The sequence below is a fragment of the Pholcus phalangioides genome, unplaced genomic scaffold (assembly GCF_987345545.1).
Source record: "Pholcus phalangioides strain wild (caught in Gottingen) unplaced genomic scaffold, Ppha-v1.0 ptg000007l_1, whole genome shotgun sequence".
Lineage (NCBI taxonomy): Eukaryota > Metazoa > Arthropoda > Arachnida > Araneae > Pholcidae > Pholcus > Pholcus phalangioides.
Genome location: NW_028301600.1, coordinates 62,989,504 through 63,014,767, shown reverse-complemented (window position 1 = coordinate 63,014,767; position 25,264 = coordinate 62,989,504). Strand labels below are relative to the sequence as shown.

General features: G+C 35.3%; 1 protein-coding gene across 2 annotated transcripts in view; it reads right to left on the bottom strand.

Moving 5' to 3' along the window:
* Window positions 1-15,147, bottom strand: part of LOC149085608 (histone deacetylase 4-like) — an 89,629-nt gene extending 74,482 nt beyond the window's left edge. For both annotated transcript variants that reach the window (XM_089233744.1, XM_089233745.1), the window contains exons 1-2: window positions 14,867-15,147; window positions 13,194-13,292 (exon numbers count right to left, since the gene is read on the bottom strand). In XM_089233744.1, coding sequence (XP_089089870.1) covers window positions 13,194-13,218 — 25 coding nt within the window. In that variant the 5' untranslated portion in view covers window positions 13,219-13,292; window positions 14,867-15,147. The remainder of the gene's footprint in view (window positions 1-13,193; window positions 13,293-14,866) is intronic.
* Window positions 15,148-25,264: the final 10,117 nt, after the last annotated feature.

Sequence of the window (25,264 nt, the reverse complement as noted above, 5' to 3'; positions counted from 1 at the left end):
TCTTTTTCTTCTCAAGGGGGAGGAGTTATGTTTTTCCTGCAAAATAACACTATAATCTCGGCTTGAGGGGGAGGGGGGTTAGAACCCCAAAACCCCCCTTTGCGTACGCCCATGGTAATACATATGTAAAGCAGAAGGAAGATAGTTATCGACACCTGTAGCTGAAATTTGTTTGTTTGGGGTTAGTGTGTTTTTTTATTGTCCAATTTTTTTTTGGTTGGATAGAAAGTGTTTTCACAAATATAGTTTAATCGAATATGGAAGTAATTAATTTTTATATACTACTACTATTTTTATATATTTACTAAGTACATTTTGTTTATTTTGACGCGTTAATGACGAGAAACTCAGATTTCATTAATATATTAAATAGAAGTTCTCTTCCGGTGAAACTATTTAATGTTTATTTTCAGATAATTGAATAGACTCATTTCATAGCTGTTAGTACACGCACGCATATAAAATAATGTACAGACATTTGACATGATATTTTTAAAATCAACGTTTTTTGATGTATAGAACTTAATTAAACTGGACGCCGTAAGAACCGAACTATTTATCACTACGAAAACGGACAGCAACGCCGCATGATAGGCCACCAAATAGATTAAAAAAAAGGCAAATTTTTTTACTATCTTTCATAAAAATAGTTTTACTTGGATAGTTGGGAAGAATATATTATCCTTATGTATTAGAAACTTTAGTCATCACAGTATGTGTTTGTAATAAACGCCGAGAAAAGTTCTTCTGTTTCTTCTAGTCCATGAAAATCCCAGCATGAGTAAAAAAAAAGACGTTCTATTGTATAGAATAATGATTGTGTATGTATAATGTGGTCACATTTATACAGATGGTTTATGGTGGCATTTTTTTATTTTCATTAGCGTTGGACGTTGTTTGGAAGCTTTAGAATATTTTTGACAGACCAATAGCTCTTACGGATCTATAAACTATTATTTCAATTGTTTATTATTTTTACTCTACTATACAGATTAAGGCTTGTACAAGTAGACTTGTACATTTCCAGCTATTCAAGCTCCGTTTACACATATCAATGAAGTTAGATTGGATACATAACTTTTATACAATGGTTTTTACAAAACCCCTTTAAACTAAGCATAGACATTTTCTTTGTGCATTATCTCCTGCAAATGATCATCTGTCGAAATTAAACTATAAATAGATGGGATTGGATTAATTTTTTATTTCGAAAATTGATGCTCGATTTGATTTCTTCCTACACATGAAGTCTTATGGCAGGGCACCGGATGTTGTCATTTGGCGGCCTTCTTCAATATTAAGAGAGAGATGTGATTGGGGGGGTCAGACCTTAGATTGATTCATTTTTTCCTGTATACATCTACCGAAAAAAACATCCACCGTCTTAGAATTCGGATCCACCAAAAAAAAAAAAAACTTTCCGAGGAGGGGTTCCAGAAAGCAGGGCCGTTCTGGAACGTGTGGGCATACTGGATAGTGCAGGTGGTTAAGGAGCCTCACGTTAACGAGACATATGCCAAACAAAATGTCTAATACATGAAATAAGATTTTGAATTGGGGGAGGCTGATATTTTTTCAAGTCTCATACGGTGATGTGTCCAGGGAGACTCTTTTCCCGAGGACTCATGGTGCTGTTTAGACCATGGGAAAGGCTGGCAGAGCTCTGGAGGCCGTAGGTATCGGTCTTATATTGTTTCAAATATTTAAAACTATCTTTTCTTGAAAATTAGTATGAGAAGTCAGCTAAAATTCTTAGTTTGGGGAGGGGGGGGGGGTCCTGTCGAAAATCAAGGATCCGTTCAAGGATATCGTGGCCGGAAATTCACTACCATATGTGCGTCAGTAAATAAATCGACATATTTTTCATCAATAGAGCAACAGAATTTCAAATTCTGGCCTTTTTAAAGCAGTTATCATAAAATATTATGCGTAATTAATGCAATAAAATCCAATTTTACGGTCCCTAATGTTTTGCGGCTCGACGTGATCGCACCCTTTTAAGTCCGGCCCATTCTCATGGTGTCACTTTATTTTACTACTTGGGTAATTTTTATAATTGAACGTGTAAACTCAACTGATCCGGAAATTTTTTTTGACGGTATTTTGGTGTTATATTACTACTAGCTATAACCCACGGCCTCGCTCGCATGGATTTGGTAATCAGAAAATTGTTCTACAATGATTTCCCCCATATAACATTTGGACCCCCTTGAGGGTTAAATTTTCAGAAATCCTGTCGTAGTGATTCTCTATTATAAAATATAATACTCACCAAATTTCACATTTACAGCTTCTGCTGTTTGACTAGCGATGATTGCACCGTATAACCTTTGAAATCTCCCCTCCACATGTTGAATTTTGAAATATCCCCCTTTTTTAAATGTGAGTCTCTAAAAACAAGCTACAACTACTAAACAAAGGAAAAAAAAAACAACTACTGACAAAATTTTATACTTACAGCTTCAGTAACAATTTTTTTGTTAGTGTTTACGTCATGAAATGAAACTACTGACAAAATCTCATAATTATAGCTCCAGCGGTTTCTGCTCATTTCTCTATTTAACCTTAGAACCCCCTTAGGGGTGCAGTCGAATTTCTAAAAACCCTTTCTTAGTGGGTCTTCACTTCATGAAATGAAACTACTGACCAAATTTCATATTCATAACTTCAGCGGTTTCGGCTCGGTGATGATGAATCAGTGAATCAGTCAGGACATGCCATTATATCATGGGCGGAGATACGGGGGGCGCCAAAGGTAAAGCCGACTGATCTAATGTATTTGCGTATATATAAATTGACATCATCATCATCATGCCCTCAGCAATCATCGTGGCCCCCCCCAGACTTTTAAGTCTATCTCTGCCTATTCATTATGTATATATAATTATTATGGTATAGACATTGACTGTGAGTTTGAAGTCATTGCTGAATTTTTCGAGGATATAAATTTTTTTTCTTTCAAAATAATCCTGACCAAGATTGTAGTTTTTGCAATTTGAAAAAATTGGAAACATGGTCTCGTGTAATTTTGGAATGTCCGACTTATAAGTACTACAGGAAAAAATATTTTTCTAATATCCTGATCGATAATAATATACATTCCTTTCTAACATACAGACATAAAAAATACCACCAAATCGTAAACTTTCTCCAGTCTATCCTAAAACTAAGAAATTTCATTTTAGCTGAGAGCGAGGGCATATAGATGTTCTGAAAAAAAATCCTCGGGTAAAGGGAAGGCAATGAACACACTATCTGCTATTTTATTTTCCCCCATCCCGCATTCTGTTGTTAATTTTTCCCCCTTGAATAAATTTGTTTGCTTTTTGTACTTTTTTTTCCATAATTTTTTTTTTTCATTCTTTTTGTATTTTCCTGTTGGACTCTATCTTGCATCTCAATTTTTAAACATGTTTAATATATATGTCTGTATATGTGTATACGTATGTGTATGTGGGCCGCAGCTGGCTGCTTGGTCAGCCGGGACAGGTGCTCATTTTGGCGCCCCCTTGGGTTGAGGAGAGATCTGAGAATAAATTCTGCGCCCCCTCCGGTCCAGGGCATGAGGCCCGTCTGCTCCCCCCTGATTGCGGCCCTGTGTCTATGTATATTTATGTGTGTGTGTATTAATTTGTGCGCAACTTTCCAGTTCTGACTTGTGTATTTTTATTTATTTATTTTTTTCCTCTTTTAATCTTTATGTATATATTTCTTTTAATTTACTCGAATGTATAACCATGCATGCTTCTCACATGTTTATTACTTTATTTATTTATTATTATTTCTTTTTCTTTTTCGTTTTTACTCCCTCTTTTTGTTTGCATATATTTATGTGTATATATATTTTTTTTTTTCCCATACATGTATTTCATATAAAACAAAAATTTAACTGTTCACCTTGTTTCCTTGTAACGGGGCAATTGGCCCTAAACAATAAAGATGATTATTATTATATATTAATTATTATGGTATATCATTATTGGTATTGTATTATTATTCATTATTATACAGAATGATCATACACTTGACAAATCGAAATGAAATCGAATGAATGATCAGGGCTTGACAAAACGAAAAAAAAAATTAAGTACCATCCAAATTTCTTAGGAGCCAATTATTTTTATTTCCGAGAAAAGCACACACACACACAGCCAGGGCGGCAACTGCTACGGTCAGCAAAATTTAGGGAGCGGCAATTTTAGATGGAAAAACATAGAAAACCCATCACAAAATTGTCGAATATTCAAGTTGTGGGGGCGGAAAAATCATGTTTGTCCCGAGCGACAAAAACACAGCTACGATAATGCTTTTTTTTTTTCGACTTCTGAGACTTGGTAGTCCTCTTTACATGTTATTAGACACGCTGACATAACTTTCGAAAATATTGTGTTCTCTTCATACTCAAATTTAACAATAGATAGATAGTGTATAGAATAGATACCATGTACAAAAGTTAGTTTAGGCGTCGATTCCAACTTTTTAGTCGCCATGGCGACCTGGCGACTCGGATTTCTGAAGCCCTGGACTCATGGTCTTGGGAGTGCAGATGGTTTACACTCACCATAAATCAACCAACAGAATAGCAATACAGTAAGCGAATTGGTCGACAGTGAGCTTAAATTTCACTTCTTTTCACAGCGGAAAAAAAAGATAAGAATTATGACGTAGGCATATATTCTGCGAATGGGGTTTTCACTATTTTACGAGTACGACGATCGTTTGTTTTACTCCTTAACTAAGAGATGAAAGTCGCACATTTTTCAAGCATACAAACAAAATAGAAGCCTACTTCTGCGTAGTTGAATCCTACTATCAAAGTAAAAGGATGACAACGTCTAAAACAAAGACTTGATTCATCGGAAGAACAAAGAACAAGTATGGAAAAAAATTGTCGGCAACACAGAACAAGATGACTGAAGACAAAATCAAATGAATACCGTCCATTCATTTTCGCAAAGATGTCATATGAGCTGAGGACTTTTTCATTTCTGAAGATCGAGGAAGATTGATGTTCAACAGCGATTTGGAGAAAGGGGTCTCTAGAAAGGCAATTCATACGAATGGAGAAAAAATAATCCGATTTTTTTCCTGGGGGGGGGGGGACACATACTACCCACCTTCACAATTACTATAACACAGATTATTTAATATCGTATTTCGCACCGCAAGGGTTATGACAGACAAAAAATCATTCTAACAAAGTGATATCTACTTTCAGGATCATATGATCAGATAGGGTGATTGAAGGCGCGGATCTATGGGTGGGGGGTGATCGCCAATGCTAATTCATGAAATTTTATATGATAATATTGCATTCAATCAGTCTGTTGAAAATCACCTGTATCAACGTTTTTTATTGAATAAATTCAAGAAATCTTCTACTGAAAAACGCGAAAAACTATTTTTTCAAAAAGTAGAGACACAAAGATAATGGAACTGTCCCAGAAAATACGGGACGTATGGCCATCGTATTCACAAATTGACAAATTTCTAGCAATTTATAAAAAATTACCCCTCCCAACAGCGAGCTCTAGATCCGCTCATGCTAAAAATTAGTCAATGTTTATTTTTTTTTATCTGTTGAGCCAGACAGATATCACTGTTCTGGAATGTACATTTACGCGACAATTTTTTTTTAATAACGTGATCACGTATTCCCAAGAGATATTTACGATCTGTCCTTAGGGAATTTGTTAATGTGTTAGTAGACACCCATCTCATTTATCGAATTTTCCTGAGAATTCAACAGACGCAGTGAGCCCCAAAAAGAAACAGATTTCAATAATGCAAATGTCAAAAATCGTTCTTGCTTGGCGTGTCAAGAAATAGGGGAAGCGTACCTTCGAGCCATGGTAGTTATAGAAACTTCAAGAGCAACTCACAAGTAAAAGTCGAATGTTTAGGAGTTGTTTAGAAGCATCAATGGCGAAACGAGCTCAAAATATGTAATGACTATTTGAAAAATATAAGAAATTTATGTTTGTGTGTGTGTTGCTTTTGAATAAAGCGGTCAAAATCTTCCTGAGATTGTCCTGCTCATTTGATCATTTTTGTCGCACCACGGTCATTTTCTACACACGAGAGATAATTAGACCAGGATTTACGATTTACTGCCGATTCTGAACAGCAGCCTTTTTTTTTCGTTCTGATCGGGACGTTGGTGCGCTAACCCCTCGGTGTAGGAATCCCTGTGGTAGCAATCTTTTTCTGTAGTCATGTCACCGTTTGTGTTGTACCCCTGGACAGGAAAGTTTCCGAAAAGGACGAACCGGGTATCGAACTCGCAACACCGCCAAACATCCTTTGTTGCTTAAGGCGAGTATCTTATCGACTTGGTTTACCGCGCCCAATAGTTCTGCGACTTACGTCGGAGTTTTTGGTACATTCTGCTTTGGAGATACGCACTATAAGTTCTGAAAACTTTAAAAGACCCAGACTCAATTCATTATCTGCATTTCTTAGATAAAGAAACCTATCAGCAAAATAAACGACAATATTTTTAAAAAAAGTTCAAAATTACGTTTTTAAAAAAAAAAAATCTTGAGAGGAATAGCACGGTAACAGTACTCGAGATTTCAGCGATTTAATGGCACGTGAATTCCAGTTTTTAAGTAATTTATAATATGGTTTTTAAAAAAATAAATTTTGCAGGTTTTTTTTTCCAAGTACAGTGATCTGTTAGGGGCCGTTCAAGTATTACGTCAGCAAATTTTTAGCCATTTTTGACCCCCTCCTCCCTTGTCAGCAAAATTTCGTCAGCACTGCCCCCCCCAACGCATATTGGTGGGATGAGAAACGTACGCGGGAGGGGGCATAGGGGGGCTCGTGCGTCCCCCCCCCAGACGAAAAAAAAATTTTAATGCACAAAATATTTAAAAAAAAATTAAAATTTCGAAAGTAAATACCTTTTTATATGTTATTATAATCGATTTCTGTTCATTTCAATGCTATTTGAAGGCTATGAACTAAGAATTTCTCTGTGAGAAATTGATTGCGGCGCACGCTTTAAGCCATATATGGCAAACCCTTGACCCGCGGACCAAATGTAGCGCTGAAGGTTATCTGATGTGGCTTGCCCCCTCAAACCCAATTTTGTAAAAAATGAATTAAGTGGCACATTTACAGATCGCTAAAATAACCCGTGACACAATTCCAGAGCATTTAAGTGGCCCGTCGCACATTTTCGCAAATTACCGCAAATTACTGGTGAACCGTTGATTTTAGAGGCATACTTCCGAAAAGAGGTAGGAATATTTTAAATGAGGAAAGACAGTGAAGCACAAATCGCGATTTTTCCCCCTTGTGGTAGACACTCCACAATTTTATCTTCTAATCGAGGGGTTGTATAGTTATTAAAATAAAAAAATTAACTTTCCATAGGGACACCCTGTCCTCAAAAACCCAATTAGAAAATTTTTGCCCTGTCTTTTTGACGTCAACAAAAAATGCTACGTTTCTAAGGGCAATATTCACTGAAATATTTGAATTCAAAAGAAAGTTCGGACAAAAAAAAACTGCAAGAAAAAAATAGACTAACGGAAAACGCTTCTTTTCTCCCTTATTTATGCTGGGTTTTTTTTTTTCAAATTTTCTCTCTCTTGGTCTTTTAAATTCAAGTATTTCAGCGAATTTGAAAAGTGAACACTTAGAAACGCAAAAATTTTTTGCTGCCCTCAGGAAAGACAGGGCAACAGCTTATAAATTGGGTTTTCAGCATAGGGTGTCCGCATAAAAAGTTAATTTCCGTATTTTAATAACTATACAACCTTTTGCAATATGAATGACGTATCTGAAATCCACACGTTATTTGGATACTTTTTCTAATTGGAAGTATGCTGCCTCCACAAATTTGAAATTCGATAATTGTGTTCTTTGTTCCCACCTAAAATTGCCGCCCTCTAAATTTTTCCGCCTGGGACAGTTGCTCCCCCTACTAGTTATGGCCCTGCCCTGTATATAAAATTTTCTTCGTGAGTTACTTAACTGTAATTTGGAACAGCACGAAATGTTTGTAATTTATCTCGGCATATCTGAAAACATGAAAGGGTTACCTTGCTTGGAAAAGTCAAAAGAAACATTATTTTTGAACTGTTTTTCACGGGTAAAAAAAATTTTGGTTTTTAAAAAATTGTTTTGGCGGCGTCTAGATTTTTTGCCATTTGTCAAGCCCTGGATTTTCACTTTGAAAATATCCGTTTCTCGTGATGCACCCTGTATATAAAATAATCTTGAGTATATTTCCCACTGAAAGGCCAAAAAGACCTACCTAGTCTACAATAGGTCTGAGACCTTTAGTAGAATGAAGTATCATTTCAAGACGGCTCCTATTCGTATCGGCTGTACATCATGAAAACAAAGTTGTAAGAGATGAAGATAAAAAGAGAGATATAAAAGAGGTTGATATTTAATGGCCTAGGGGTCAAACCTTGAAAGATGACGAGTAGCCAGTAACACAGAGGAAAATCAAGGAAAACGAGATTTTAAAGCGGCCATTCTGAAGTCGCTACTTTATTGTATAAACACGGAAAACAGCAAACTCTTCGTTTCAGTTTTCCTAAACCCATTATGAAAGTCACTTTCCTCATCTTTTTTTCCTCTCATGTTTTTGCGCATATATATTGCTTGGTTGAAAATCAAGTACTGTATACTTTCCTTTGAAAAGAAAATCTCGGTAAAACATTGCGAAATCAACGCATGTACGTATTTAGCTCACCCTTGAATTTGTTAGCACATTTTTATTTTATCTATTCCCTAAAAATAGTATTAGCAAAAACCGAAAATAGTTTTTTATTTACTTTGAATTTCTAGAAAAGTAGTATGATAGTAAGACTGGAGACGCGTCTTTACATGTATATGAAAAGATTTTTTATTGAACTTACATAAAAAAAAACTAATTAGACCGAAGCAGTTAGAGCTGATTTTTCAAAGATAAACATCTGTGTTACATTCGGGATTCGAACCGACACAATGCTATGTAGGTGTTACATTAACCTGTCGGCTGCTAGGCAGCTCAGATGCTATTGAATTTAACAACTTGTGGTGGTTTTGCGAAATCACTAATTTAGATTTAGTATTTCAACATGGTGCTGGAAAAAAGTTCTTCATTTCCCTCGTCATACATGACACAAACGTTTAATTGCTCAGAAAATCAGCACATGACTTCAGCCAACTTTTCTATCACTATAAAAGCTTGCCAAAACTTTTCTACTTTATCCAACAAAGATAAACTGAAGATAATTACTTTTAATTATCTTTTTTCCCCCCGGAGATTATCTTCCTCTTTATAAACACGGCTAGTTTAATCTCTTGCTCTTTAAGATACGAAACTGACACACCTCTAAATCACGATGAACCAAGATGTATCAAGTAATCAACAAACTGCATCCAAACAACTGGACCTTGTTCACAAAGGTCAAGAGTTCAGGACACCGCTACTTGATACATTCTGACATCTTTGCCACAAAAAGTACAGATATCGCTAAACTGAAACCTTTGAACCACCAGAGTTTTGAACACCTAATGACTGTGTAAAGCGCAAGAGAAAAAAAAATTAACGCATGTCAACGTCGATATATTTTTTTTTTCGAGTCAATTTCTGACGTTAGAAGCAAAGAGATATCTGTAAGATTTATGAAATCGCTTTATTCAGGTGGATAAGGGAAGAAAAACCATCGATAGCAAGCAATAGCTGATAAAGTAATGGGACATCTCAAGAAAAGTTAGATTCACACACATATACACAGATAAATAGATAAAACTCTTAAAACTACGCTTTCCGAGGCAATGAAAAGAAAAAAAACCCACGATATGGTATTAGACAATGAATCTCAATGGATGCCAGAGTTTGACTACAAAATAAATAAAAGGGTGTAATTAAAAAGAAGTCTTCGTTTCGAATGAATATAATTAAATTTCAAATGTTGAAAATACTACTGATAGAAATTCTTTCATTATAGCGTTTGCCGTTTAGTGTAGTTTAACAGTTTAGCGTCCTGCATTCACTGCTACTGTTTTTAGTCAAGCCTCTCCTAAATTGTACACATATTTTTCCTCTCGGATTACTGCATCTGCGTAAAATTGTCTGCTCACCCTCCCATTAGATGAAAATGAGCCTTATCCGAGTCGAACAGATTGTTTACTGAACAGAATGGTATTATTTACGATGATATAAAATATTGTACGGCAAATATCGGCCCTGTGTACCGGTTAATCATTGCACTAGCTACATGGAATCGTAGGGGTAATACGTTTTCTCTAGCAATACACATTGAATGCCTGTAACTGTGTTTTGACATTACTGACGTGTTGCAACTTCCACTGCCAAAAATAACGTATTGAAAATCATCAGCTAATTACGCCACTTTCTGTATTACCATTCAATCCATATGTGCCAAAACTCGAGGCTCATGCTATTTGAGCCCTTTCTCCCGAACAAAATTGTGAGGAGCTGAGCCTCTCAATTATTCAAGAATATACAATGCAACGCGCCCTCTCCACCTCCTGTGTACTTAAATGAGTTCCGTATTTACGGGACCACTGTTATCCAAATAAATAATTTTGAAGAGTAATTTGACTCTTCTCCAAAATTTAAAGGAGTAATCTTGTGAAAAGTGGGGTATTTTTTTTATATATGAAAAATAAAGTAACTCTATTTAAAAAAATTACGTTAAATTTGAAGGAGTATTTTCACTCTTCAACAAAATTTGCGGAGTAAAATTGAATTTTGATGCGTGAATCACACATCTAGATGAGTATTGGCGAACATTGTATGTGGGACTACTAGCAACTTTAAGCCCACCTCCATTGCTTCTTTCATGTCGGCACCTCTGATTCAAACTGCTGGAAAACTCGTCATTTTCAAGCCTTTTATCGAATTGTGCCCTTTTATTGCATTTAATTAAATTCTTTTTCCTGTTATTGATTCAAATTGAGCACGAGAGCCATTTTTTCAGACCTTTTACAAAGTTTTCTAAAACCTTCGAAAAATTTCTTGAAAATTCAAGATTTAACAGTGGGAAATTCACACTCAACGTTCATTTATTGTTTCAATAGATGCCAAATTAGCACTTAATAAACTAGAATACCCATCAATATATAATACTAACATTCCATTAATAGATGACTGCTGAAGTTTTTCTAATACCGTGGAAATAAAAGTGCACGATGTATGACACGAACTTGATTCTGTGAATCCAGTAGGTGAATTGTTGACATTTTTCGACAATTTTTAACCGAATAAGCTATAACCGTACGAGACATTTTATAAACAAGTTAAAGATAAACATGCAAGAATAAAACAAGACGAATAAAATATTTTACGTCATTTTATGGCAAGAGAGGAAAGAAAAATACTTGATGTGGAAAAAATAAAAAGGTGGATGTGCACACACAAACACACGCCAATAACGGATGGTAGTGAATCAGCGGGCCGATCTATCACGTGTTTAGGCGCAGTGTTTTAGGGAAGGATGGAATGGGAAAGACGATTGGCGTGGCTGAGCTGACAGGCTAAAGATCCACCTCCTCCACGATCGAAGAAATCCTCGCAACCAGCAGGTATCCAAAAGGTAGCTGCTATCCGCGTCAAGGCCACATCGCGCTAAATATAAACAGCAGCATATTTCCATTCAAACTTCAGAGGGCAGATTGCAATTTTTTTTCTTTCTCACCCCCCCCCCTCCTTTTTCTCGAACGTAGCGCATGGCTATTTTTTTTTTAATTTATTTCCCAACTACTACATCTTTCGCTCCAGCCGATTTATCGCAAACTAACAGACACACACACTTAAGCTCCGGTAAGCGACTTCATTAAGAAAAGCACAGGGCGAGAACTGAATGATCACAGCTGGCTGGGAACCAAGACCAGAGAGCGAGAGCCTGACTCATTTTTCTTTTGCAGAAAGGGGTAGATTTATTGCCAGTTCGGCAAAACTGCCAAGATACAGAGCAGCGCTGCTCACACACACGCACAAACCACTTATTTTTCTTCTCCCATCATATGTGGCGTTAATAAAGTGTTTCCACGCAAGCATTTTCTTTTTTTTTTTTATACTCTCCGCACTAGCTCCCCACCCCTTTTTCTGAAAATTACGTAACCGCAAATACCAGGAAACCACGAACGCTTTTCCGCGGAATCTGTGTGTAGTTAAGTAGAGGAGTAATGAGAAAAAGAGGAGAATCCAGGGGGAATTATCCAAAGAAATAAGCGAAATGTACAGTAAATGTTTTCGCTCCTCAATCATCACCTACAGAGGAACACGTTTATCATATTAGTTTCTTTCCATTGATTAAAATGTCATTGGGCACACATTTGAAGAAAAACACACCTCTTTCCTTGCCCTTTGGGTTACTAGCAGACCTGATCTTATCACTAGGTCAGTATCATAATGCCAGAGAGAGAGAGAGAGAGAGAAAGATGTGCTGCTACACTAACACACTTTCTCTTTTTTTTGTAGTATCCTTTTCATCATGAATGAAGCTGGTTCCTAATAGTTTCATTTATGAATGGATCAATTCATGCACAATTATTGTATGCTTCTTTTCAACCTCTCAATGGTTTGTTAATTGCACTTCCTCATTAGTATAGAATGTGCTCTATCTGAGAACAAACTAATCACATAAATAAACTGATAAACAACCTGCTAATCTACAATCTCAATCAATGATCAATTATTCCACTTGAAATCACTTTCTTGTGTTCTCACTCATAGAAATTAATGATAGATTTTTAACTGATACAAAATTTGAAGAAAAAAAGCTGTCGATAAATTTTAAATTAAAATCATAATGGATTATCACAGAAAACATGGTTAAACAGGGCAAATTACGAATTATAAAATAAAACTCATGCATTGAGGGATTGGAGCAAACTTTATGAAATACCCCTTGAAAAAATTTTGCCACATCTGTTTTTTATATAAATACAGTGTCAATCTCAAATACAGTAACACCTGTCAAACTATCGTAAATATTTTGTATGGGTAAACTTTTGTTGACAAAACTTCTAATAAATGGAATTTATAGTTTATTAGCATCAGCACAAATAATAATAATAAACTAAGTTTTATATGAAAAAAAAGATGCTGTTTCAAAGGCCGTGAATAAAATTCTGTATTTTATAACAGTACGAGATATCCATCTTGGTTCTGAATATATATATCTCAATCTTTTTCCCATTACATAAAAACCACTGACCTGAAGTCGTAGACTGCTCAGTCATTTCCTTAGTTTTAAATCAGCAGCAATGCCAGTTTTTGGTTTTTAATGGAGTGTACTCAGAAACAAATCCATAATCTAGAGAACAAATTTGCAAAAAAAAACAACAAAAAAGTATTTCATTAAAATAACAGAGCAAACGCCAATGAATAAGTAAACATGATGGTAATTTTTATTTTTAATTCCAATTTTTAGTTTTATAAGACTATTACATAATATTAGGTTGAACAATGATTGAACATTGAACATAGATATTAATTTCATAATTGTTTTAATATGTACTAATATGTATGTGATTTCAATGCAAGTTATCAAAAAACACAAATAAAGATTTAATCCAAATATGTATCAAATAGTGGCAATTTATAAATTTAATTTTTTTTGTTATCATTATTGTAATTCTATTTCTATGAGAATAAAACATGTTGAAATATTCAACATGGTGTTATGTTTAGGATAGTGGGTTGAATGAAAATTATGAATCACAAAACCCCCCCTCTATGAAAATATTTTATAGCTAAGTGTTTGTGAAACTTATTTATATATTCTATTTCTTCTTTTAATAATTTATTTCTTACTCATTTTTCCTTCAAATAGTTAGGCACTTGGAAGGAAGATGCTTGTGTGAGAAACATATAATGCTAATAAAATTAATATTCCAACTGGAAGTACAATTTTGACTAATTTTTTTAAAACAAATGTTAAGTAATATATATATTTAATTAAACTCAAGATCATAGAAATGAGGCAGAGCAACACTAATACACGCGTGTGAGAATTCCAAACAGTTTGTATTGCCATGATTTCAGTGTGTTGAATATGAATTTTTAAGATTTTCATGACAACAAATTTTTTAACTAGGAAGACATTAGGAATAATCAAATTTTAATGTTATTCATAAAAAAATTTCAAAAATAATTCACTAATTAACCATAATATTTAAGGTCAATAACTATATAAATGTAATTTATATATGAACGCATGAAAGTCACTAAGACATTAGCATCAATTGGTCTCAAAAGTAAGCTAAATATTCATGGTAATGAGAAAAGAACTATGTCTAAAATGTATTTGACAAAAAAAAAGAATATATATATATATATATATATATATATATAAAATTATGCATCAACAAAATAATAGAATAATATTCTATCATTTTGAACTGATAGCTACTTGCTCCTAAATGACTACCAAAAATATTCATGTACCATTCGTAATAAAAAAAGAGCAATGTGTAGAATGTGTTCATCAATGACACATTCATTCACGATTCAATACTCATTGAATGACATTCTTTGTTGAACTAGTTGTTGAATTAGTTGAACTAACAAAAATAACAGAATAGAAGTGATATTCAGTTGTGAATTGCTTTTACTAAAGCATTAAGGAAAAATAAAAAAAGAGAAAAGAAATGTATTAAGTACATTCACTGTTTTTCAAAGAATTCAGATAATGAGATAAAAATTCTATGTACAAAAGAAATTGAGCGGAAATCCGTTCAAAAATTTCATGAAATAAAAGTGAAGTTTCGAAAACCAATGCTGCATAACTATCTTTGTCAACAAATTACGCAATACGAAAAGAAGTTCACGAGAATATTAACCGATTAATTTAAATTTAAAATTCGTAAAAAGAGGATTTGAACTTACGATGAATTTTTTCAGTCCTCTTAATTGTCTTTTTTTCATGGAAACCAATAATCAACAATGCACAAACACTATTACACAGTTTCGATTTTACTCACGCGATAAAGAAGTCAAGTTAAAACGTGAACGCACATGATTGAGTTCGAAAAAACAAAATCACGTGCAAAGGACTTTTTTTTTAAAAAACGTCGTTTCTTTTGTTTTGTGAGCGTTTCATTAAAATCAGAGCACGATCGAACAAGCACTTTTTCAGCATGAGACGTTTATATTCGCCATAGTAATTCACTGCGAGAGTGGGTGTGTTATTGAGAAGAAAAAAAACAAAAACGTCCTTATAACGTTGTTAGCCTGTGCAACGGCTGTCATTATCTTGCTCGGCGGTGATTCATAGTTTCGCATGCGCGGCGACAGCGTTGGAACTGTTTCGACCAATGAAAGAATACATTTGATTATTTGTAAATAAGAAGTCATATTCCATTCGTTGTTTAGTCAGTTGTGATCCACGATTCATTCGGAGACTTCTTTTTATTTATTCTATCATTTTTCATTCTTGGATTCCAGTACGTCATTCTTTAATTTTAATGTATCATTTCTGAATTACGTTCCATGCATTGACTGTAGGATTCAACAGAAATTAAAAGCAATTTTGTTCTTTCCCCCTCTTTTTGAGCATTCGCGAACCAAGGGCAAATATGTTGGGAGGACGAGGGGCAATTTATTTGGTAGGTTCGTTGGATCCTTACGTATTTCACAAAACACACCATTTTTTTTTTCGTATTATTCGTGGCTCTTGGGAGAGGCGATCGCCCCCTTTGAATCCACACAAACTTTCGAAGTTTTCGTTCGTTTCAAGGTTTGTGTTGCATGAATGGCGTTTTTATGATTCATTTATTTAATATTCGAACACAATATTGATTTTAGTTGGGATAACGAAAGATTGCGATTATATAGAACAGTGATTTTCAAAGATGATCCGCAAAAGTTGCTAAGGGATCTGAGCAGGGCTATTTCAAGATCACCATGGGCCCTCGGGCAAGTGATGTTCAGAGGCCCCTATCTGCCGAAAATTACGTCTGCCAGATTACATATTTACCATCGAAAATCATAGTAGCAGCTGTCGTAATGTTGAGGCCTTTCGCTTTGTATTCAACTGAGGCCATGTCCGAGTGGGCCAGGTATCCAGGCACGGATCCAGATAGCAATATGCTGGGGAGGGCCACACTATAGAGATATCTCTAGCAGGGTGTTGATTAATGGGAGCAAAGGGTGTACAGTAAATATATACCCGTATTTTACGGGGCAAAACCATTATTTTTCATTGTATTTCTGGCTCTGATAGGGGGTTCGATAGTCCCCCTTCTGGATCTGCACCTGTATTGAGCTTTTATGACATAGCCACTCATTGTTTTGCTAAGGCATAGCTCAGGAGTTCCTTGTATCCCTGGGTGACTGTCCGTGCCTTCGGGAGAGTGATGTATCGAAAAATACTGAGAGATAACCAATGTCAGAGTGATTAAACGGAATAATCAAATATCCCATAGTGTATATGTTATGGTAAATGTGATATCATACATTTATAACCGGGAATTATAATCTGGCGGGGAACTTGGGGGTCTGGTCCCCCCCCCCGAAATGTGAGAAAATGACCGAAAAAAGGGAAAAAGATGGACAAATCCATTGTTCTGTCACTTTGGTCCCCCACCCCCGAACGAAATTTCTGGAACGCCCCTGTTATGCATATTTACCAGTCGTCGTAGTGCGAATATCCATAATACCTAAGTGTCGTTGGTAAATTTGATAAATATTTGAAATTTATCGCGTTTATCTGTGATTATACATAAGGGGCCGTTCAAGTATTACGAAAGCAAATTTTTAGCCAGTTTTGACCCCCTCCCCTTGTCAGCAAAAGTCAGCAAAACGCTGACCCCCTTCCCCCCTTTGTCAGCAAAATTTCGTCATCAGCTCTGCCCCTCTGAATCCTAACTCATAATTTCATAAAGGGTGGTTGATGACGTAAGCATTATCCAAACCCCCTCCCCCCTTGTCATCAAAAGTCAACAAATCGGAACCCCCCCCCTCCCCCCATCGATGATGACGTAACACTTGAACGACCCTAATATCCTAGTGCAATTGGTGAGATTGATATATATGAAAAAAATTACAAATGAGTCTAATACGGTATGTGTGATGAATATAATCAGACCCCGATATAATGATAATAAATTTTACGATCGTTTCCCAATATAATGTAAAATAAATGTATGAATTATCATGTATAGTTTATCATATAGTACGATTTGTCACATTTACCAACGACGTAACGCTTGGGTATTATCATGGCCCCCACATCCTGCAGCCGGGCCCCTAGGCTGCGATCTTTGACGGGCCCCTCTATGATTATATAGTGTGAAAAAACTAGAAAAGGTTAAGAATCGTCCCGTGCCCTAGGGCTAGAGCACTGCCAGCCTTGTCCTTGTGGGGGCCATGGGTATACCACGGGTATGCATGATCGCCGGTGAAAGTGATAATTTTTTAGTACATATTAAATTTACCAACGACGCTTGGGTACTATGCATAATCGTCGGCGTGAGTTAAGATTTTAAGTCCACAGTTAGAGTCCCATCGTATAATCATTTATGAATGCATTTATTCGAGAAAAAAAATTCAAAATATTCAGTAACATGTTTTTTCTCTGTTACTGCCTCACAAAAATAGTAATACACCGTTTGTTTGTTGTTTATGTTTCACTCACACTTTCATACACTTTGGGATGATATGATGGATTTAATAGTTTGCTAGATTTGTTTATGGATAGATTTCCCAAAATGGGATTTGAAATTATGACCTGTTTATTATTTGAATTAAAAATAAAACAATCTTTCTAATTAATCTCTAATTAATACCACATAAATGAGACTCATATTTCAGATACACGACACAATTACAACCAGGCCCATAACTAGGCTGGGACAACAGGGATCACTGCCCAGGGGCCCCACAAAAAATGTACACTTATTTTACATAATAATCCTTTCAAGGGGGCGTCCAAGAAAATGTCCACCCCAGGGCCTCGAGCAGGCACGCTACGGTCCTGATTATAACATATTTTAAACAAGAAGAGTGACCTCAGGCAGAAATTTGTTGCGGGGTAACACACTTGACTGGTACGTATTTTAAATAGGAACTAAACAGACAATATGACAAATTTGAGCACGTATGATTCCATTAATTTTTTTACGTTTCAGGAAGGGGAAGATTCCTTGAGTTAAATATGACAAGAAAAATAATGAAGATTACTTGTGAAATTATGTTTTAATAAAATCCCGCCAGCGCTCTTACAAGACGATAAAATTTAAGTTGAACTATTATTTTGTTTCTGAACTTGGAAAATGTGATTACATTTTATTGTTATAAAAGTTAAAATGTAATAATAGATTCAAAGAATTTTAAGCAGTTAGGAATGAAATCATAAAAGTAACAATAAATAAAACTTTAAAAACAAAAAAAATCTATAGTTTTTCTGTCATTTAAATCAGTGTTTCTTGACCCTTCTCAAAGCCTCCTAGATATTACTTCTAGGATGCTTTGCCCTTTTCCACCCATGGTCCCTCATAAACTCGGAACATATTTTGAGTGAGACTTGATATACTGATTGTAATTTTTTTTTATAAATAAGGTGTATCTCCAGAGCCCTTTGGTTGATATCCATCAGCCACCCTCTTCTGGATGTTCTACACTGGGGGGGGGGGGGGGGGGCAGGTGGGTCTGTGCCCCGGACGCTGGACTAGAATAGGCTCCGAATTCACCCTTTCACTGCTTCTTCTACCAGGGCCGTATCAAGAGCATCATGGGCCCTCGGGCCAAGTGATTTTTCTGATGCCCTACCTGGCAAATTTTCGAAAATTCAACTACTTCTCATTTTTGTGAGGCTCCCCGGGCCGTGCCCGGGTGGGCCCATGCGTTGAGATGGCACTGCCTGGTTTTACAGGTTGTTCGGCTGGATTCTAAAACTATATAGTCAGGCTTTTCCTGCTATAATTCATTTTAAATTAATTTTGTTTCAGGGACCACCTTTTTTTTTTAGTTACCTGCCATTTCCGATGTTGTGGTCAAGTGGTCAAAATAACGGACTTGCATAGCGAGGACACTGGTTCAAACCCCACCGTCGCCACAGTGGTGGTCGGTTGAAGATAGTTTTCTTTTGTTCCCAACTTCGAGGCTCGGATACTAGCCGCGATCTTCCTGATAAAAAGACTCGCCACAGAGAGCAACAGGCCTACACAACGATAAAATTATACAATCATTACACTTCACTTATAGTTTGAAAAATTGATGGCAGATGATAGCCAGTGCCGTCTCAAGGCATGGGCCCATCCGGGTACAGCCCAAGGTCCTGAAGAGAAGAGAGGGCCTCAGAAAAATCAGTTGGCCCGGGGGCCCATGATACTCTTAAGACGGCCCTGATGGTAGCACGATAACAAGCATTATACACGTTAGGTTAGGGTTCAAGGGCGTAGCCGGGGGGGGGGGGACTTGGGGGCCTGGTCCCTCCCCGAAATGTGAGAAAATGACCGAAAAAAGGGAAAAAGATGGCCAAATCCATTGTTCTGTCACTTTGGTCCCCCCCCGAAATGAAAGTGGTCCCCCCCCCCGAACGAAATTTCTGGCTACGCCCCTGTTAGGGTTACCAGATTCACAAACTGAGAAAGGACACCTGCACACACATCCTTAGTTGCTTACGTCACTTATCCCAATTTTCCCAATAGATGGCGCCACTATTCCGAACCGGTCTCAACGATAATTGTTCCCAAGTCTATGACTAGGGTTACCAGATTCGCAAACTGAGAAAGGAGGACGCCAGCGCAAGCACCCTTAGTGATGTCACTTATCCAAATTTTCAGAATAGGTGGTGCCACTATTCGGACCAACAAAATCGGCCACATTAATAGTTTTTCTCAATTCTAAAACAGAACGTCTAAAAAAAGGGAGAAATAGTTTACCTTTTATTGTTCTTCTTTTTCTTGATCTTCACTTGCCTTCAAGACGCAAAGGAGCAATTGCTCCTTTAAAGGAATTCCTTTACTCCTTTTTTTTAACCACAAATGGCCCCCGGTTGAGAACCACTGATTGAAATAGTCAAAATTTTTTTTACTCATTTTCGCATTCATATTTCTTCAAAAAATGTTTCTCAAAAACGCTAATTTAATACTAATTTTCATGCAGATTATTTTTGATATTCAAATCCAATCACATATACTGAAGGGGCCCTCTTCTTAAAGTCAGGATAGATGGTTATCCTTTCTATTTGAGTGAAATGATTTTTTTAAAATTAAATTCATAGTTAAAAAAAATGTATGGGGTCCCGAGGGAGTGAGAGCCAATAACAGTCTTTCCTTTTGTAGGGACCATGGTAAAATTGATTATTACACAGACTAGAAATATGTATGAATTTCACTCCCAATAAGATGGCAGCACCATCTACATCATGAATCTATGGTCAGAAGACAACTTTTCAACAGTCGATGAAAGTAAAACCAGAGTAGGAAGATTTTGGTTCCACTGCTGTTAAAAATGGTGTGTGTGTGTGTGTGTATGTTTTAACCTTTTTTCAATTGGACACAGCAGAAGTAAAATATTAACATATATGATTAGTAAAAAATAGAAAATATTTTATTTAATAGGTGTGCAATATTATCAAGAGATGGCAGCACACATTTGCTTTGGATCCAATAATCCGTCTTACCAGCGTGACCACATGACTTGCATTTTACGGGACATTCCAGTATTTTCACGCATCTTTGATCGTCCTATTATTATACAAAAATGTCCCGTTTATTATACAATCCACGCCACTTATTATAACTACGGATAATGTTGTCATTCATAGTGTTGCTATCACTTTTGTAAAATGCAAAACGGACCAATATCATAACATTCGAAAAAATTCGTTTATCGGACTTCGGTTTGTGTTACCAACTTTATTTTTCCGTCGAAGGTTTTTTTTTTTTTTTGCGTAATTTGAAGCTATGGTTCAACCAAACTTATTTTTCCCCTGTAAGTTATCGTTTCAAAAGTATGTAGGACGCTATTAAGTATTCTCTCCCCTCCCTTGTTGATAAACGTTTTTCCGTAATCAAAATTGTAATAGGGCCGTAGTATTCACTATGATCCATACACATATGAAGCTGCTTTTGCAATGACCATTCTATAGTGAAACAAATGTATGACAAAGAAAAGCCCTCACTTTCAGTTCTTGGTTAGTTTCTTTCAGTTATCAAGATTCACAATTTTCACTTGAAAGACTTGTCATGCACATTATTGACAGTCCCATTCCAATTCCTTACAGTGGCTGGATAAATTAAAAAAAGTGGGATTTTAGCTTAAAAATGAAAAAAAAAAAAACTGTAAAAAAACCCCTTTTTTATAGAACATTTTGCAACGAGTGGGAGAATTAAAAAAAGGGGTGGTTTAATTTTCAAGTCTCAGGTGTATTTACGGGTCTCAAGTAGGATGACCATAAGTCCCGTCAGATCGAACGGGACGTATGGACATCGTACTTGAGACCGGGATTGATTTTGGATATAGTTATCAATCGGTTATTGTTATCAGATACCACCGAGTTCTTATGTGATCACATAAAGCGTCATGGACAGTACTTGCTAATTTTTGTCGCCCTACGACCATTTTCTGCATATGAGGAATAATTAGATCGGGACCTACAGTTTACTGCCGATATCAAACGACAACATTCGAAATTTTGCTTTTTTTACATATCTCGATAAGGGGTTGATGCGTGGGGAATTCCCGCGATAGTAATCTTTTCTGTTTATACGAATTATTATACGAAGATCCAGTGAATTTTTATTTGTTATTAAAATTGAGGATGAAGACGATTCTCATTAAACTATACAGTATGACGATATTTATAGCTTTCACTAAAAATATTCATTACCCTTTCACAAATTTGTCATGTTCAACGAAATACATTTTAATAAAATGTGATTTGCAGAAAACATTCTCTACCAGTTTCGAGAGTATAAATACAGTGTGATACTTTTCTCTGATTTTTGAATTCAAATATTTCAGCGAATATTGCACTTAGAAACGTTGAATATTTTTTTGGGGCCTTAGGGGGGACAGGACAACAACTCTCTAGTTGGAAGTTAGAGGACAGAGGAACTGTATAAAAACTTAGATTTTTTTATTTCATGGAACACTGTATTTATAATTTCGAAACTGGTGTGGAATGATTTCTGTACACATTTTGAGTATTTTCTAAATTAGAACTATACCGTTACGGTTGATGAGACAAAGGCCAAATTAGGATTCACAGGACACCCTGTGTATTTACGAAAAATATTCGATTAAAATTCGATTAACCAGTTTATTAAATAATATTTAATTAATAAACGAATAAAATAATTATCAATATATATTTAATCAATAATTAATAATATTAATTAATATTTAATAGTTAATTGAAAATATTTAACCAGTTCAAAATTTTAATCGACTCCCAGCCCTAATTATTTATACAATATAGATATTTGTATTACACCACCTATGGGTGAAAAATTTTACGGCTTCTGATACCGCAGCATCCCAGAACAGCTTTTGTGCAACCCTGGGGATCAGCGGAACTGCAGGTGGAAACCTATGTTTTATACGCTTTCGTAAATGGGTCATGAGATAGCACAATTTTAAGGTGAATATCTGTCCTAGGACGTCGAATACTACAGCGGGGGTGCTTCTGCTTTAGAATACTCATAACAGATCGAATAAATCTTTTTTTTTTTTTATGTTTTAGTTCAGTACCTGGGTGAAGCTCGAAGTTTTCATGGTGTTTATACGGATCAATGCTTCATTTACATATATTTTCCGCTCTCTTTCTACCTTTTTTTTAATCGAAGCTGAGAGCGAACCAAAAAATCTTGGTTGTTCCGGAGATTTTTCACGAACATCAAAGAAAAAGTTTTCCACGAGTTACAAAAAAAAAAAATGTATATATATATATATATATATTTTTTTTTTGCCCCAGGTAGAGGGTTATGATCTATCCGAAAGATATAGCCGTATTTACTGATTTAACTTCATTAAAAAAAAAGTTGAAACGAATCGAATTTTATTCCAAAACTTGAAATAAGTCCTTTTTTTTAATTTTTGGATCACAATTTGCACACTTCATCATTTAAAGATTCTCTCAATTATACTTTGTTTCAATTAGTTGTTAGAGATGGAACTCCTCAAACGGTCCAATTTTCAGCACTAATCAGTACAAATAACTGTGTAAATTTCTTTGAATTCACTTAGAAGCTTTCAATTTTTGTCACCTGATTGAATCTATTTGCATTTTTTATCATAAAAATCACATTATTGAGAAATTACAAAAGTAAAACTTGAAAAAAAATTACATAAGTAAAACTGGAATTTACTGATTTTAATTCTTAATAAAAATTAAAATTTATTTACAACGATACAGATGTGTTTGTGAAAGAGGAAAATTACTTTTTAGGCACTTCTGAGATGAAAAACATTCTCTGGGAAAATTTTTTTACCTCCATAATAGGACAGTATATCATTTTTATACATGATACATTATCGTTTTTTTAAAGAATTTTCTGAAATTTCACCTGCATATCTTTACATGGAAGCATCATTATCGACATGAAGGTTATCTCTGAGAGGTATCCGATAAAAATCATGAGAAAAGATGATGCAGGGCATAGAATGTTTTGTGAATCGATTCTGATTATTTGAATGAGAGGAATATAAAAACGAAATACAACTGATAGCAAATGGAAAAGAAGTGAGCCTATACTAAGATTATCAATTATTAATACTTTTAATTTAAAACAGCTTCGTTTTGAATGAAAAGATGTACCTATAAGTAATAAGGATATGAAGTAAGCACGCATACGTGTAGTACTCGCGTACAGGCTAAAAATCTAATGAAGAGAAAATCGAATATAGTTCAGTTTCAAAGTCAAAATGGTATCTTAAAATTGTACAAAAATTTAATTTTTGTAATGTCTTACCTTAAACTACTTCCTAGGTGGTCAGCAGTTTGATGATGATGATGTTTTGTGTCATTGGTTATCATCACCGGTAGTATTACTGTATGAGGAACAGATAGAAAAGTCAGCTATAGATAGATATGCAGTAAATAGATTTTATTTTGCGTAACAACACAGATGAATACGGAATGCGAGAAATGAATGCCTTACATCCATGTTATCATACATACAACATTAACAAAAATCATTTAAATAAGGCAAAGACAAAAGAATCAAATTCAAAGAGGCATGCATGCAATTCACATAATGTTAATTTAAAAATAAAACTTAATTACGGTTGCTATTAGCTGGCAGTGGGAAAAGAGGGCAATTATACCCCCCTGACTGTGGTCTCCACTGCCATGCTTGGTGACATAACAATGAACTCCAGGATTAAAAAGATTAGTGCCTTAATTAATAAAATGGAGGAAATTATGTGAAGAAAGTAGATTAATGCTTTAATATTTCAATTTAATACGTGTATGAAATTAGTACATACAAAGATTGTGTACAAAAGTAATTTCCTAGTTATATTTCCTATAAGTCTTGTTTTTAAATATTATAATATTTGAGAAACATTTATGTCGTTTACTTTTGCAATGCATACTAGTCTACTGGATGACAGCCAAGGAAAGCAATGATCGATTAAAAAAGGAATATACGAAGATTCGGACGAGAAACAACGAAAAAAAAAGTGATTATTCCAAACAGTGAAGGATCATTTTTATACTACTCATTATTTTAATAACATACTGCTTGCTTTAAAACGGGCTTCCGTTTGAAAATCAGGAAACCTTACACAATTTTTCATGATGGCGAAGAGTAAAAGGGACATCTTTTATAAAATTCCTCTGAAAATATTGATGCTAGTGTTACTTTGTATGTATGATGTCTAAAGACATCAACCGTATCCTTTGAATTCTTAAAACCACTTCTGTTATGAAATCAATACGAATGAACGTATCTTGTAGTAGACTGCTAGGTTCTCACGATGCATCCTCTCATTTCCATTACAAAGTCAGCGGGCATAATTTTCGGCCCTTTTCAAAACTTTTGACAATGCTTCCTATCTTGAATGAAATAAATGCTTGTGCTGAAAAACGCTAGAGAAAATTTTAGCTGATACTGTGCATGATATTAATTTTAGTTTTCATCGGAATCGAAATACATGAAAACAGTTTTTTACTTCGCGATAAGAATATTCGAGAGGTACCGTATGCACTCTCTTGCAAAAGCTGAACACACAAAGATATCTTCGACGCAAATTCTCGGTTCACATTTTATACACAGGTGCTTTTCCTAAATTTAATATGTATCTTTAGGTACAAATCCTACTCTGTACCCTATG